The sequence below is a fragment of the Canis aureus genome, chromosome 16, assembly GCF_053574225.1.
Source record: "Canis aureus isolate CA01 chromosome 16, VMU_Caureus_v.1.0, whole genome shotgun sequence".
Taxonomy (NCBI): domain Eukaryota; kingdom Metazoa; phylum Chordata; class Mammalia; order Carnivora; family Canidae; genus Canis; species Canis aureus.
This window is the reverse complement of record NC_135626.1, coordinates 42,830,349-42,846,130: the sequence shown is the minus strand read 5'-3', so window position 1 is coordinate 42,846,130 and position 15,782 is coordinate 42,830,349. Positions and strand designations below refer to the sequence as shown.

General features: G+C 41.6%; 1 protein-coding gene across 4 annotated transcripts in view; it reads right to left on the bottom strand.

The window, feature by feature from the left end:
* NMT1 (N-myristoyltransferase 1) overlaps window positions 1-15,782 on the bottom strand; it is a 40,075-nt gene that overhangs the window by 18,039 nt on the left and 6,254 nt on the right. For 3 of the 4 annotated variants that reach the window (XM_077853586.1, XM_077853587.1, XM_077853588.1), the window contains 3 exons: window positions 15,532-15,709; window positions 3,987-4,095; window positions 872-1,016 (listed from right to left, as the gene is read on the bottom strand). In XM_077853586.1, coding sequence (XP_077709712.1) covers window positions 872-1,016; window positions 3,987-4,095; window positions 15,532-15,662 — 385 coding nt within the window. In that variant the 5' untranslated portion in view covers window positions 15,663-15,709. Of the gene's footprint in view, window positions 1-871; window positions 1,017-3,986; window positions 4,096-15,531; window positions 15,755-15,782 lie in introns of those variants that run through there. The other variant, XM_077853589.1, reaches the window with a different exon arrangement.

Genomic DNA, 15,782 nt, shown 5'->3' with positions numbered 1-15,782 from the left:
TGGTGCAACCACTCTGGAAATTTTTTGTCAACAGCGACATCTGAAGTTAGTCATCAATATTAGCTGTGGCTCAGCCTCAGCAGGCATCTCTAACTCTGTTATGTCGTCTCTCCAGAATCCTTTTAGCTTTTCTGCCTGTCCTACCCCTTTAAGAGCTCAATATAGCTTTTCTAAAGGGTGTCAACCAGACCTGCAGAGGGCATCCCGGGGGCTGAGCCATCACTCTTGAGCAAAATGTCAAGTTATGTGCAGTTGGTAAGTGTGTACTGGCTGAGGGACAAAGGGAAGGGGCTGGAGGACAGCCCACCCCAGGATCAGACATCTGCCCCATAAATGAGATGGTCTCTCTATAAAATCTTTGTGGGAGGAATCCCTGGGTGGCTTAGCGATTTGGCACCTGCCTTTGGCCCAGGGTGTGGTCCTGGGGTCCTGAGATCGAGTCCCACATTGGGCTCTCTGTGTGGAGCCTGCTTCTCCCTCTGCCTGTGTCTCTGACTCTCTCTTTCTCTCTGTGTCTCTCATGAATAAATAAAATCTTTAAAAAGAAAATGAAATAAAATTTTTGTGGGAACACAGACCCCTGGGCACACAACCCTACTCAGCGTGTGCCAAGGTATGGTTTTTCTTTGTAGATTTAGAGTAGATGATGATGGACTGGAAGGAATCAGTACTTGTTCTCAATATGTACTCCTGTGACATGGTAAGGTCCCTGAACATTAGTGTTTTCTATACTGCACTTTAAAGACTGCCCTCTAAAAATAGCCACCAAGGAACTCCAAAACCCTACCATCCTTCCCTCACTAATTCAGTGTGGCACCCAAAGCTAAGACACATCCCTCCCCTTCGCCCAGGGAAGAAAGCACATACATACCCAGTTTGGGGACAGGCTGCGTGTCCCAGAACTGGTAGCTTCGCTTGCTAGCCTCCTCCATGGTTTTGGCAGGACCCTGGCCCACTGAGAATAGTTCAATGGCCTTCTGTATTTCCTGGATCCTCTCCGCTGGCAAAGAGTTCATCTGGATGAGACAAAGTTGGGGAGAGAAAAGGCCCATTATGTTAACAAACACTTTTGATTAATCACAAGTGCAAGAGTTAAGGGGTGCAACTCAAGGAAGGGGTATGATCCTAACCCCAGAGGTCAGATGTCATCTGACAACCAAAGAGTGGTTGGTGATGGTTTTTTGAAGGGTGGGTGCTTCCTACAGGGTTTCTCCTTCTTAGTCTCATGTTTGAGGGCAAAAGGAATACATGCTCAGTGTAAAATTTCAAACAATGCAGAAATGTATAATACATATAGAAAGTAAAAACCCAACAATCCCACCCCTGAAATATAATCCTTATCACCAAAAGTCTGAATTTAGGAGGTAGGGTGAGAAGAGGCAAATATAATTTCAGACTTTTTTGCATGCAAGCTCCAAACACACACACGCACAATTTTCAAAAACTAGAATTGGGTCATATGGTATTATTCTATATGCTGTTCTTTAAATACGGTCCTAGAGACCTCTCCATGTGGACACACAGATCTGCTCATTTGAACTGAGTCCACTTTGTGGATGGACCACAATATATTTAGCAAGTCCCCCGCCGATGGGCATTTTCGTGGTTTTGTTCTTCAGCTTTACAAACAATGCCGTAATGAAGTTTCTTGTACATCTATTTTTGCTCACTGGAATATATATTTCTGTAGGATAAAGTCTATGAAAGAGACTTTCTGGGTCAAAGGATATGCACATTGAAATTGTAATATACGGACGCCTGGGTGGCTCAGCGATTAAGCATCTGCCTTCAGCTCAGGGCGTGATCCTGGAGTCCTGGGATCCAGTTCCATATTAGGTTCCCTGCATGGAGCCTGATTCTCCCTCTCTGCCTGTGTCTCTGCTTCTCCCTCTGCCTCTCACGAATAAATAAATAAAATCTTAAAAAAAAAAAAGAAATTGTAATATATATCGTCAACTTGTTCTCTAAAAAGAGAGTATCAATCAATAACCCAAGGAACAGTGTGTTCATTTAACTAGTATCAACTAATAACCCAGTGAGCACGTGTTTCTCTTGATCCTCATCGTTAGATTTCCCAAATCTTAAAGTTTCCAACCAACGAGGAAAAAAATATTAATTTTAATTTGTCAATTTAACTATCTTTTCATACACTGTGTCAATGTGCATTTTTAATTTTGTAAACTGCCCACTCATTTCATTATTTTAAATTGACTGACTGATATATTACAGATGTTTTCCCAGTCTATTTATCTTTTTAACTTTTACAGAGAGGATTTAAATTTGTCAATTTTTCTTTTAAAAAGAAAAGCTTTTTGGCTTTTATGGCTTCTGGGTCTTACGTCAGGCTTACGATTATATAAAAATACTCAGAATTTCTTCTGGTATTTTTAATATGCTACTTTTCTCCCCCATTTATATTGAGGACAGGGAGAACATAAACTAAATGCTTATACTGCTTATTCTTGGGAGGTAGGACAAGTGCTTTCCATTTTCTTCCTCTTGTTAACGTTTTTCATAAATTCCTTTTTTTTTTTTAAGATTTTATTTATTTACTCATGAGAGAGAGAGGCAGGAAAAGCAGGCTCCCTACTGGGAGCCTGATGTGGGACTCAATCCTGGGACTCCAGGACCACAACCTGAACCAAAGGCAGACGCTCAACCACTGAGTCACTCAGGCACCAGGTCTTTCCTAAATTCTTGACAATGAACTGCACCCCTCTCACAAAGAGGGAAAAGGAGGTTATGTAAATGGTATTTTGTTAAATGTTTCTAATTTCAAAGTGAATCATTTTGATACATGCTGGAGCTCAAATCCCCCTTCAGTCTCCAAACACCCACCTCCAGACAAACAATGAAACAAAAGTTTCTAAAGCTAAAGCACAGGCTTGGGCTAGAATCCTTGGCCCAAAGACCTGACTGAGCCATTGCTCTCATCCTTAATTTTTTTTTTTTTTTTTTAAAGTAGGCCCTATGCTCAACATGGGACTTGAACTCACAACTGCTAGATCAAGAGTTGATCTCTACCACCTGAGCCAGATAGGCATCCTATTGCTTGCAGCTTTAAAATGAGGAAGACCCCCTGCCACCACCTCCCAAGTACGGATGTTGAAGGTTTGGGGTTAATTTAAATGAAGTGCCTGGTGGTCAACAATGGTGGTTTGGAGATTTTTTTCCATAGTGGATTTAATACTGAGAACAGTAAAAAAAAATTACTTGAAGCCATTTCTCAACAAGGTAGGAGATTCAAGTTGAAGCACGGTATTTGCGGCATAAAAAAAGGTGAGGGTATACTGGGGTGAGACTGGATCTCTTGTGAAGCTTCTAAGAGAGGGATTCGATGTTTAAGCTTCTCCTGGAGACAACTCTGAAGGGGGCAACACTTAACCTGAAATAAAAGGTTTTCTTTTATAATTTTTATTTATGAAATAAGCCAATCCCTGCCCGTACTTTTGGGTTTCAGGTCATGTGTCAGTCTTAGTTGTACGGTCTAGGCCAGTGGTTCTCAATGGTGGACCTCAGAAATGGACCTTGTGGGACTCACAGCTTCCATTACAATGACTATAGCAATAAGGGAATGCTCGCAATACATAAAGATTGGCCTTAAAAAAGAACAGGCCCTTTCTTCTCCCAGTGCTGAGGACTTAAGACAGAGGTCTGAGAACCACTGCTCTAGGCAGCAGGGGCTGTTCTGACAGAATTCTCTCCAGCACCTAGCACAGCAGCACATGCAGTTCTGTACCTGGACATACTGAGGGGGCAACATGCTCGGGAGACAGCGTCTAACCTGCTGTGTCTCTTAAGGTACCAGGAGCAGTTTCATCACCTAGGTCTAGGGCAGCAGAGGGCAGCAGAGGGATCCAACTCCTCCATCTTGAAGCAATACCAGTGGAGACTGTCAATCTGAATTGTTCCTATACATTGACCCCCAAACTCTCTCATCTGAAAAAGCGACTCTCGGTCACAAGAAAACAGAGCGTCCTTGTTACCTTCACAGGCTGATCCTGGGCTGAATCTGTCTCATTGCCTTTCTCTTTCTTCTTTTTTTGTTTCTTTTTCTTCTTTTTGGCTCCAGTGTCATTGGCTGGACTCAAACCACTGTAAGACAAAATAAAGACTGATGCAGGGCTTTTAAAAAATCATCTGTTTGGAGCTACAGACAAAGAGCTTTCTGGGGAGCCAGACCTTCCTTAATCAGGCCTGCTGGCTTCAGAAGCTGACTAGAGAATCCAGGTCCCAGAGGGGCATTTGGAGGACACCAGCAAATGCAACTCTCCTCACTCCCACCAGTTCTGGGAGGTGTGTGTGGGGGGGGCTGTGCAAGAAGTATCTTGTTTGGAAGGACCTTTTAAGTTCTTGCTTTTATTTTATGTTTATTTCCTTCAGATTGCAAGAGGCAAAGGCAAATGGTTATTGTTAACAGGGCATTCATACCACCAACGCTTCCTCAGAGCCCTGAATTTAAAACGATGACAGCCCAAAGTAGTCTTTTTGGAAACCCTTTTTTGCCACCACTCCCATCCTCTCAGTGCATAAGGTTTATTGAGATTCCCCAGCTGGATCTAAAGCTCAAGGCAGTACTGCAAAGGGAGGGAGGAAAGAAGGAAGGAAGGAGGAAAAAGGCAGTTCAAAAAAAAATTCAAAATTAGTAGTTCCACCTGAGAATACAGTGAACTCTAATCTGCAGGATCAGCTAAGTGTAGGGTTTTATTTTTAAAGATTTTATTTATTTATTCACAAGAGACACACAGAGGCAGAGAGAGAAGCAGGCTCCCTGCAGGGAGCCTGATGCGGGACTTAATCCCAGGACCCCAGGATCATGACCTGAACCAAAGGCAGACGCTCAACCACTGAGCCAGCCAGGTGCCCATAAGTCAGGGTTTTAGCTGTATACTCTAGATAACCAATTTTCAAAGAATTAAAATAGTATAAAATACATTTTCCATACTATTATGATAAATTCCATTTACGCTTTATTTTATAATTCAGAAAGTCCTCTTGGTATTAAAATGCCTTGGGGTGATTATGAATATTAATTGTCTTCTCATAGCAAGTGGTACTGTGTAGGGAAAAGGCAATCTGCAGCATGAGCTGCCATTTCCTGTGGGAGATGTACCTAGTCCTACTCCTGGGAGGAGCGCTGGCGTTCAGACTTCATGACCTTACGCTTGGACTAAAGTTACTTCCAGCCTGTGCTGAATCTCCCTGACTTCACCAACTTTCTGCATCATTGTCAACTCTAGTCAGCTGTGGGACGTAGCTCTGTGGAAAGGCTTTCCATGCTAGAAAGTTTGTCCCTCCCATGCTAGAAAGCCTACAGTGAGAGCAGCCTCTTAACCTAGAAGGTACTGAGCCCAACTTTTCCCCAGGCCCATAACCCTCAGTTCCTACTAGGTCATTCACTCTTCCCCTCACCCCACTCTGGTTTACCTGCCAGCACCCATCTGCCACGCCTCTCAAAGGTCCCTGCTGCAGGGAGACTATGAAGTCAGGGAGATCCAGGAAAGGCTGGAGGTCATGGGACGCCTGGGTGGCTCAGTGGTTGAGCGTCTGCTTTTGGCTCAGGGACTGACTCCCGGGACTGAATCCCGCATCGGGCTCCCTGGATAGAGCCTGCTTCTCCCTCTATGTCTCTGTCTTTCTCTCTCAGTGTCTCTCATGAATAAATAAATTAAATCTTAAAAAAAAAAAAGGCTGAAGGTCACTTTAGTCCAAGTGTCATGAAGTCTGGACACAAGTGCAACTCTTAGGTATTATCTTAATGGGATACAGAAGGCATACTATGAAAGGAAGACCAATAACATTGAGGAGGAATAAGGTGAACTACTAAAACCAGATGCTCTCTGCAAAACCATCAAGGCCATGGCAAAGAACAGGAAACAGGAAGTAATTTATGGCCTAAAGAAAATTCTTTCCACTTAGTAATTCAATGTTGTTATCATCTACAGGCCTATTTGCAGCCTATAACAATTCTACGTGATTTTAAAATTCCAGACATATTCTCACTTTAGTCTCAAGATTATATGGAACATTATAAAATTGAAAAACCAGTTGATGTTAGGAAACAAAGCGGTGTCCTGCCACTGATACAATTTATAAGTCCTCGTTCATTTCAGCTTATGGAATGAGTTACCTGGTCCCTGTATATGAGTTACCATAAAAATACATATTTTTAAAATAATTTTATGGATAAAAAAGGTCAAGGCAAAGAATTGCTGTGTGTTAACCTTTTGGATATTTACTAAACACATTTTCACATAAGGAAAACAGAAGAAATTACTTTCTCCAACTTCAGAAATCTTTCCAAGTAAATCACTAAGAAATCACCTTCCTGCCCTTGCTCTGCTATTCAGTAGAGACACTTCTGTGCAGCCATCACCTCATGAACCTGTTTCTGTGGAAGGATCTTTAGATTGAACTCTTGTTCTGTTTTATTATGCATGATCAATATACATGCCTGACAAACTCCAAGACCCAAACTAAATGCAGAGAGTGAATTTAATTTTCCTTGTACTGTCCTAAATTTGTATACATAGCTACTGAGCAACAATCCTGTTTCAACTTGTACAGCAAATATAGAGACAGATGAAGAACAAAGGAAAGTGAAAAGAAAGAAGAGTCATTTTCACAGAGCTGCTAGGTACTGAGCTACAGCCACGAGAACACATTATGAGCTCACCATGTCTCACAGTCAACAACCCAGAAAGGACAACTGACTCAGAGAAGAGATTTCCAAAGAGTTCACTAGGGTTTAGTTTTCTTTTTCTTTTTTTTTAAGATTTTATTCATTTATTCATGAGAGACACACAGAGAGAGGCAGAGACATAGGTAGAGAGAGAAGCGGGCTCCATACACGGAACCTGATGTGGGACTTGATCCTGGGACTCCAGAATCATGCCCTGGGCCGAATGCAGGCACTCAACCATTGAGCCACCCAGGCGTCCCTAGGGTTTAGTTTTCAAGGTGATTATAGTAATACTAATTACTCAAAAGAGACCAAGCTCAGAGGCCTTGAGAGTAAGTCTTCAAGAAGCCTCCTAGGAAGCCAACACCATTTCAGAGAACAGCTTCCATTTGGATTTGCGGAGAACCAAACCAGGCAATCCACTGAAGCAGGCTAGTCCTTCTCTAAGAATTCAGCATAATTTTTAAAGGGACCTGAAGTCCACACCCAGCAGGTGGGTATCTCAGGATGTATAGTGATTCTGCAAATTGAAACAGCAATCTCAGAGTGCTCTAAGCCTTCCAGTCACCTTAACACACTCCAAAGAGATGGGCCAGAATCATGGAATACAGAAAATCAAAGTCTGACTTTGGTTCGTTTGGTTCCAAAAAAATGAGCAAAGAATCAGTGAAATCTGCCTTCCTGGGGAGAAGGAGGCTCCTTACAATGGAAAAAGACATGAAAGTTAACATAAAAATTTTGAAGTTTACACTTTAAAGCTGATAAGCTCAAGTCATTAATGACCAACCTAGTGAATATGGGACAAATTAGCAGAATGACAGAGCCAGGAACAGGGAAGACAAGCGATTAAAAAAATGTCTTTAAAAAACTGGGGAGGGAGGAGTGCCTGGTTGGCTCTAAGTTAAGCATCTGCCTTCTGCCTTTGGCTCAGGTCATGATCCCAGGGTCCTGGGATTCAGCCCCGCATGGGGCTCTCTGCTCAGCAGAGGGCCTGCTTCTTTCTCTCCATGCTGCTCTGCCTACTTGTGCGTGCTCTCTAAGTCTTAAAAAAATTTTTTTTTTTTTAAATTTCAGTAGGCTCTATGCTTAACATGGGACTTGAACTCCTATCCCCAAGATCAACAGTCTCATGCTCTATTGACTGAATCAGCCAGGAGTCCCAAGAAATGTCATTTTTTAATGAAGGCCAAGATGTTCTAAGTTCAAACTAGAAATCCCATGGATGCTGTGGTATAAATCAAGGCTTGGGGGAGGAGATAGAAAATAAGCCTCAGTGCTGATTTCTAGAAACAGAATGCAATGCCAGGATGTGGAAGTGGGCGGGAGAAGGGCACGCTGACAGATGAGCAGCATGAGCACAGAACTTCCAGATAACATGACAAGCAGTAAGGGTCCATAACACAGGCCTCCTCTCTATCCTACTGGGTAACAAAATCCACTCAAGGGTGCGTGGTTGGGGAACAGAAAGCTGTTCTGTGGGGGAGTGCAAGCTCAGCCAGCAGCTTGCTGAAAAGAATCTCAGGGCCACCCAGCTTAACTTGCTGTTTACAGAAGAGGAAACCAAGGCCCCGACACGTGAGACAAACTGGTCACCAACTAACCAACTGGTACCCAGGGACAATCCATCAATTTCTAAAGACTTGGGCCATTCCTTCCCAAACACTATAGTCTTGTTTCCATGGGAATTTATCTGAGACTCCTCCAAAGTCAAAAGAACACTGTTTCATCACACAGGGCCTTAAAACAAATTTCTGTATATCAGAGGAGCACATATTAAAAGCAAGGAGGAAATAAGTAAGTAAATAAATAAAGGCCAGGAGGAGAGTGAGCAATGCTTTATCCAGAAGGCCTCCTCTGACTACACTAGCTCTCAATGGTATCTGGCTAAGATTATGATCTCCCAAAAGATTTAATACTTCACATATAATGTGTTGTTTCCTACCTTCCCAGTAAGATTAAAAATTTCCTAGCATAGGGACATCTGATACAGCTGTTTCCTATAACACCTCCAGTTGCACCGAGTGCACAGTTAAGAGTTCAACAGATAACGTGCTTGACTGACACTTTTGAACATAATAGACTAAAATAAAATCCTGGAAAGCTAGAGCCCGAAAGGGGGTCAGCAAATCATCTCCAATAATGTTTCCATAGGACAGGTATGTTAACAGTCTATGAAAGTGTGGAGATGCTGTGCTCTTTTGAACGAACCACTGGTTGAGATTTTAAATAATCAACTTTCTTATTAAATTATCAATTTTCTTATTTGTCATCTTCTCCCTCGTTAGGACCTGTCCTATTTCTATAAAGTTATAACAAAAAAGCTCCACTAAAACTATTTAAAATGGTTCCAACATCTTAAATACAGACAACAGGGTTAGTTTTGATTATGGGATCAAAGAAAAAAAAAGTCCAGAAAATAAAATTCATAGCTTTTTGGTCACTTATTTTCTACCCCTAAAAACTGGAATTCTTTGGGCTAAAATTCAACATTTTCAGAGAAACCTATTAAAGCCTAGGTTCTGATATCTTTTGATTCTACTTTTGGATATCAGGAAATCTTTCTGCAAATCTGTTTACTTACAAGGTGTGATATGTTCACCAATAATCCTATTGGGGGGATCCCTGGCTCAGCAGTTTAGAGCCTTCCTTCAGCTAAGGGTGTGATCCTGGAGTCCTGGGATCAAGTCCCACATCGGGCTTCCTGCGTGGAGCCTGCTTTTCCCTCTGCCTGTGTCTCTGCCTCTCTCTCTCTCTTTCTCTGTCTCTCATGAATAAATAAATAAAATCTAAAAAAAAAAAAAAAATCCTATCGGTACTCAGAAGGCCCAAGGAGGTGAGTGCAGTGGCATACAAGGGTACCTGGGTGCAAAGCACATAGTATGACTCAGTCTCAAATGTCTATCCTCTGTACTGCTATGACTGCAGGCTCACTTACAGTCATACTCCAAAATCTGTAGTCCCACCCATTAGTGAAAGAAAAAACTGTGTAAATCATAGATGATGGGAAAAATAAAAACACTTTAGTACTGCCATCAAGGTACCCAGAGAGGCCTGTGAAAAGAACAGCAGGTTGTGGGAAGGGATTACAAAAATTGCTTTTACTGACATCCCCTGCCTTTCCTGGGACAGGAATTTTGAAGGTGAACAAGTCAGCTCTTGTCATGGAAGATAACTGTTTTTTTTTTAGGGGTCACAAAAGCTGTGATATACTAAACTCTTTATTTTTTTAAAGATTTTATTTATTTATTCATGAGAGAGAGAGAGAGAGAAAGAGAGAGAGGCGCAGAGACACAGGTAGAGGGAGAAGCAGGCTCCATGCAAGGAGTCCAACATGGGACTCGATCCCGGGACCCCAGGATCACACCCTGAGCCAAAGGCAAGTGCTAAACCGCTGAGCCACCCAGGGCCCATACTAAACTGTTTAGAATGGGACTGAGACAGAAATGTAAATTCCACATCCTCTGGGTTGCTTTGGTGAGCCACCCCATAACCTGCAACTCCAAGGTCAAATCAAATGCTGTTTAGAGACCATTTTCAGTAATTTTCTGAGCAATGACTCACTGCTGACAGAAATTTCACACACTAGAATGACGTCAGGAAAAGATACTTGTCCATTAAGAAAAGTTTAAAGGGGTCAGCCATCTCCATCACCAACTGACTCCCTAGTCTGGGAAAGTCCATGGGTTACTGAATGGATCCAAAGACACGACTCACATTGCTGCAGTCAGGAGGCGGAACTCAAGGCATTAGGAAAAGAAATCCAGCAAGTCCAGCAATAGAACCTCCACGATGTCAAAGGAAGAGGTAGAGACGCAAATCCCAAGCCTCACTATGAAAGCTAATTCAGTCTTTGTAAGTGAAGTCTAGGAGATAATCCATGGAAAGGGCTTAGCACAGTGGCCAGAACGTAGTAATAACAACAGAGAACATTTATCAAATACCACAATGGTGAAACCTTTTCAGCTGTCTCTCAAAGTTAGCAGAAGTAGAAAACATTACTAAGCAAGTACTGATCCTATTGAAGAATTTTAGTTTAGGTTTTGTTGCTCTTTTGTGTGTCTTAAATGCAATAACTGCAAGAGCACTTTCCTTGAGGAATCAGAAGAAAGGCTTGCAGGGCAGAGATTTTAGACAAGGTTACAGAGAAGAGCTGAAAAAGCTCCTCCTAAAGTTACTCAATCTACGGTCCCCAAATCTATGGACTCTGAAGGCAAAGGGTTAACTGCAGACTTAGTAAAGCTGGGAAATTTTAGAGTGAGCACATTAGTTAAACAATGTGAAAAATCAGCAAAACTGGTGTGCCATGAGCAGCAGTCTCCCTGAAATAGGCTCTCATTTGCTTTTCATTTCTTCTGCTTTCCAGTCTCTTCTCTTTGAAGCAGCTCTTGATTAGTTTCTTTTTTAATTGCCACTTAATTGGGAAATAAAATTAGAACACTTATTTGATATCAGTGATGAGGTTTCTCTTTTCATTTCTGCTTTGATCTAGTTTTGAAAAACCAAAAGCTGAAGGGAGAAATTAAGAAAAAGGCACAAAAAAGATTTCTTCTTTCCAAGAGCTAGATGCAGCTATATGCCACCAAATAAATATGGAAAGAACCACTCTCAGAGAATCGGAAGAATAAAACAAAACCAAGTAAAGCTGGCTTTATGGAATTTCCTTTCAAAAAGGCCTCTTTTTTTCTCTTAAGTTTCTTCATAAGAGGTAACAGCTCAGGACTAGTGAGAAAAACTTACAAGAACTCATCTTAACCTGTCCCCATAGAGTAAGAAACCAGGATAGGAAACCGACATTCGACATTCATATCAAAGGGATGGCTTAGCAGCATCTCAGCAGTATCCATGACATTGCAAAATAAATTCTAAAAGAATCCTAAAGAATCCTAGGGGTGCCTGGGTGGTTCAGTTGGTTGGGCATCTGCCCTCTGCTCAGGTCATGATCCCCTCAGGGATGAGGCCCCATATCAGGCCTCCTCCCCAGTGGGGAGTCCGCCTTTCCCTCTGTTCCTCCCCTAGCTGGCTCTCTCTCAAGTAAATAAGTTTTTTAAATGAATGAATGAATGAATGAATGACTCAATCAATCAATCTTAGGAACAAAACAATATAAAAGTCTTTTCCTGTTCCAATCATCCAAATAAACTTTACTTGTTTGCTAACCCAAAACTAAAATCTACTGCCAGCTAAAAATGTTTATTCCTTAGCAACAATTCTTGGAAAGCCTTTCACTAAAAACAAACAAGCAAATTAAAGCTTTAGATGAATGATGAACTGCAGGGGGCTACACTATTAAGATAAGATAGTCTTAGTCTGAGGGCACCTAGGTGGCTCAGTAGATTGAGCATCTGATTCTGAATTTCAGCTCAGGTCCAGGGAGCTCTGAATTCAGCAGGGAGTCTGCTTGAGATTTTTTCTCTGCTTCTCTCTTAATTCATGCATGCACCCACTTGTGCACATTCTCTCAAATAAATTAAATCGTTAAAAAGAAAAAAGATTATCTTAGTCTGACTCTACTCTCAGTTGCTCAGGATAACTTATGTCAGGCAAGCAACTGGGGGAAAAATGCCTGTTTTCGTTAAGTGGATTAAAAAAATAGTATATAGAGAAACTGTAAAGATACATATATATAAAACACATAAAATAAAATATATACATACATTGCATGTATGCATGTGCACATATATGTGTATTTAAATGTATATTTATAGGAATATAAATAAACATCAAATGTTTATTTAATTATGGAAGAAACACATGATGCAAAAAGTCAAGGACTAACCTTATATACAAAGGGACACAAGGAACTACCACAACTGTATTTCCTATTATTCCAGTGTACGGATGTAGCTCATTTCATTAGTGTAAAGTACTGTGAGCCCATCCTGAAAGGAAGGCCTTAAAGGGAATACAGGTTGGCTTGAACTATCATTAACTTTTATTGCATATTAGACTCATCAGCATAAAAAGCAGGTGCTCCCCTTCAATTCTTACATCACTTTTTTTTTTTTACATCACTTTTGAAAACATTTTAAATAATAATAAGACAAGAAAAATTTCAAGAAGCCAAAAACACAGGGGAAAACTTCCAGGACAAATTGGGAGGATCCCTGGTTTCTGTATGTATTTCACAGAAAACTGCAGAAAGGCTCACAATGAGGCTGACGTGGGGAAGCAAAATGTGTAAGACAAATCTGACACTCTTCCCCTCCATGAGAAGAAACTCCACTAACACTGAACTCTGAGTTTTAACATTTGCCATTTGTTCATCCAGTAAGTAATCACTAACGCCCATGAAGTGCCAGGCATCTCAAAAACATGGTCCCTCTACTCAGGCACCTTATAGTCAGGTGAGGCAGGAACTGGATACATTTAACCACTATTATAAAAACTACAAAAAACAAGGTATGTGATAAGAATACAAGCTGGAGAAAGGAAGAACAGGGAAGATTGGAAAGAAGAAGGGGAGGGAGGGGCCAGGCTATATTCTGGACATTATCTCATTTAATCCCTATAACTGGACGTTAAGTAACTTTCCCAAGGTTACAGGATAAGTGTCAGAACCAGGCTTTGAACTCAGGTATGAATGACCCCTAAATCCATGCTCTTTCCGTGCTACACTGCCTCTTTCCCAAATCATTTCCTCTGACAATTAGTGGGGAAATATTGACTCCACCTCAGATTCCGAGTGCCAAAAGTAGCGTGTCCTCCAAGCTAGGTCCTTTATTTTTCACCTGCCACCTCCAAACTTATTTACCAGATCGCTAGATTTGGGATGCTAATAAATTTGTTCATCCAGACCACATATAACCATGTACAACAACAACAACAAAACACCACCAAAGTTTTTCTTAAGGTTATCATTTTGTTGTACTATAAATAAAACACAGAACTTTCTGTCAAATACTTTTTGCAAAAGGATTCACAGATCATAGGGAATATAAAACCAATTAAAAAGCTACAGATGCTGGTCAGGACAACAGTTTAGTAGAGAAAAATAAAAGCAACTACACACAGAGCAAAGAAAAAGCCATACTTTCACTTCTGAAATGACTTTCGAATTCATCAACTCTCTCATCTATGATTAGGATTTCTACTCAGGAGGGGTGCACTTTCCCCTCTTCCTTTTCCTATTTCCTCTTTAAAAGCAATCTCAAACTCGGGATCCCTGGGTGGCGCAGCGGTTTGGCGCCTGCCTTTGGCCCAGGGCGCGATCCTGGAGACCCAGGATCGAATCCCACGTCAGGCTCCCGGTGCATGGAGCCTGCTTCTCCGCCTCTCTCTCTCTCTCACTGTGTGCCTATCATAAAAAAAAATAAAAAAAAAAAAGGCAATCTCAAACTTCAAGGCTTTAGTTACATTAGATCTATTGCAAGTTATAGCACTCATAAAACCAGATCTGACAAACTTCCTTTTCCTCTACATTCTTCTTGTGAATTTTCTTTAAAATATTTTATTTATTCATGAGACACACAGAGAGAGAGAGAGAGAAAGAGAAAGAGAGAGAGAGAGAGAGGCAGAGACAGGCTCCATGCAGGGAGCCCGATGTGGGACTCCATCCCTTGATCGCGGGATCATGACCAGAGCCGTAGGCAGACGCCCAACCTCTGAGCCACCCAGGCATCTCTCCTGTGAATTCTTAAGGCTGGTCAAAGAACATAAAAGCTAGTTTTTTTAACCTAAGGATTTATCACAAGCAGATCATAAACTACTTAATTAATCATTTGCTTTTCCATCTCTCCAAGACAGTGTATTTTAATTTTATTCAAAGATTTCAACCTTCTACCTTTACCTACAGGACTTCTGCTAATATTGCAAATGACTTGATGGCTATGAAAATGGGACTACCCCCTCCCCCCCCCACACACAATCAGACCTCCACAGACTCAAAGTTATACATCCAAAAAAGTCTCTCCTAACTTAACGTTCAAAAACATACACGTAAAAACAAAACAAAACAAACATAATTGTAAATATAGACAAGGACAGAGCTTCAGTACCAGCTACTGTAACAAAACGAAGAAAGAAGAAGGATAGGGTGTGGCTCAGGAGAATGAAAACTGATGTAGGAAAAGAACAACACTGAAATGCCTGATGAATTTCTTCTCCCCAAGTAACAGTTACTAGTAGTCAAGACTCTGAAGTACAGGAGATACAGTATTAAACCCAGTTCCAATCCCTGTCTAAGATGCACCATCACTCAATTTCTTGAAGCTTTGAGGCTATTTCACAAAGTTAATAGAGGGAAGATCCTGGAAGATCTAATTACACACTGTTCAGGAAACTTATGGATTATCTGGAACAACGGGCACTGTATACATCAAAACATTATCATACAGTAATTACATGTCGGGTTTATAAGGTAAGTCTGTATTTTGAGATTCTGTTAGTGATATTTTACAACATAATTATGGTTTGTACAAGCTGATTTATTTCCTCATTGAAGGTGAGCTGCAGCAAAATGTTTTATTATTCGTTTATTGCTAATCACGTTGTTCACACATCCAAGTAACGTTCCCTTTGAACTGTAGTTAGATTGACTCGTGTTGTGCCATCGGAAACCACAGTCCAACATGCTCTTTTCCCTGAACGCGGGTGAAGCACACGAGTGGAACAACATTACGCAGAAGAACTTTTATATAATAAAAGTATTGAATGTCTCCGGCCCTTAATATACTGAGCACCCGCCCTGGTAAATGACAAAGACAGCAACCAATCGCCAGGCAGGATCCCAATGTCTCCGCCAATAAAAATGTGGGGGTGGGGCTACCCTAAGCTCCCGGTGACTTCCCCGCACCCCAGAGACCCAGGTTGTGGGAGACTGGACGGGAATTGGACTCCGAGGATATCGTTACCCCCGGCTGTAGCTGTTGTCCTCCTCGTTCTCGCAATCGCTGCAGTGCTCATGGCCGTTTCCGTTCCCTTCCATCATCTGCGGCAGCGGAGGTGCCGGCGGCTTCACTGCTGTCTCACTCTCGTCCGCCATCTTGAGTTGCGAGAGCCGGCCTCCGCGCCTCGCTACATAGGGGGTTCCTATTGGACGAAAGGAACTTGCGGTTTATTCTGGGTTTTGTAGTTTTTGTGGCGAAGGGAGCCGTAACGAGGA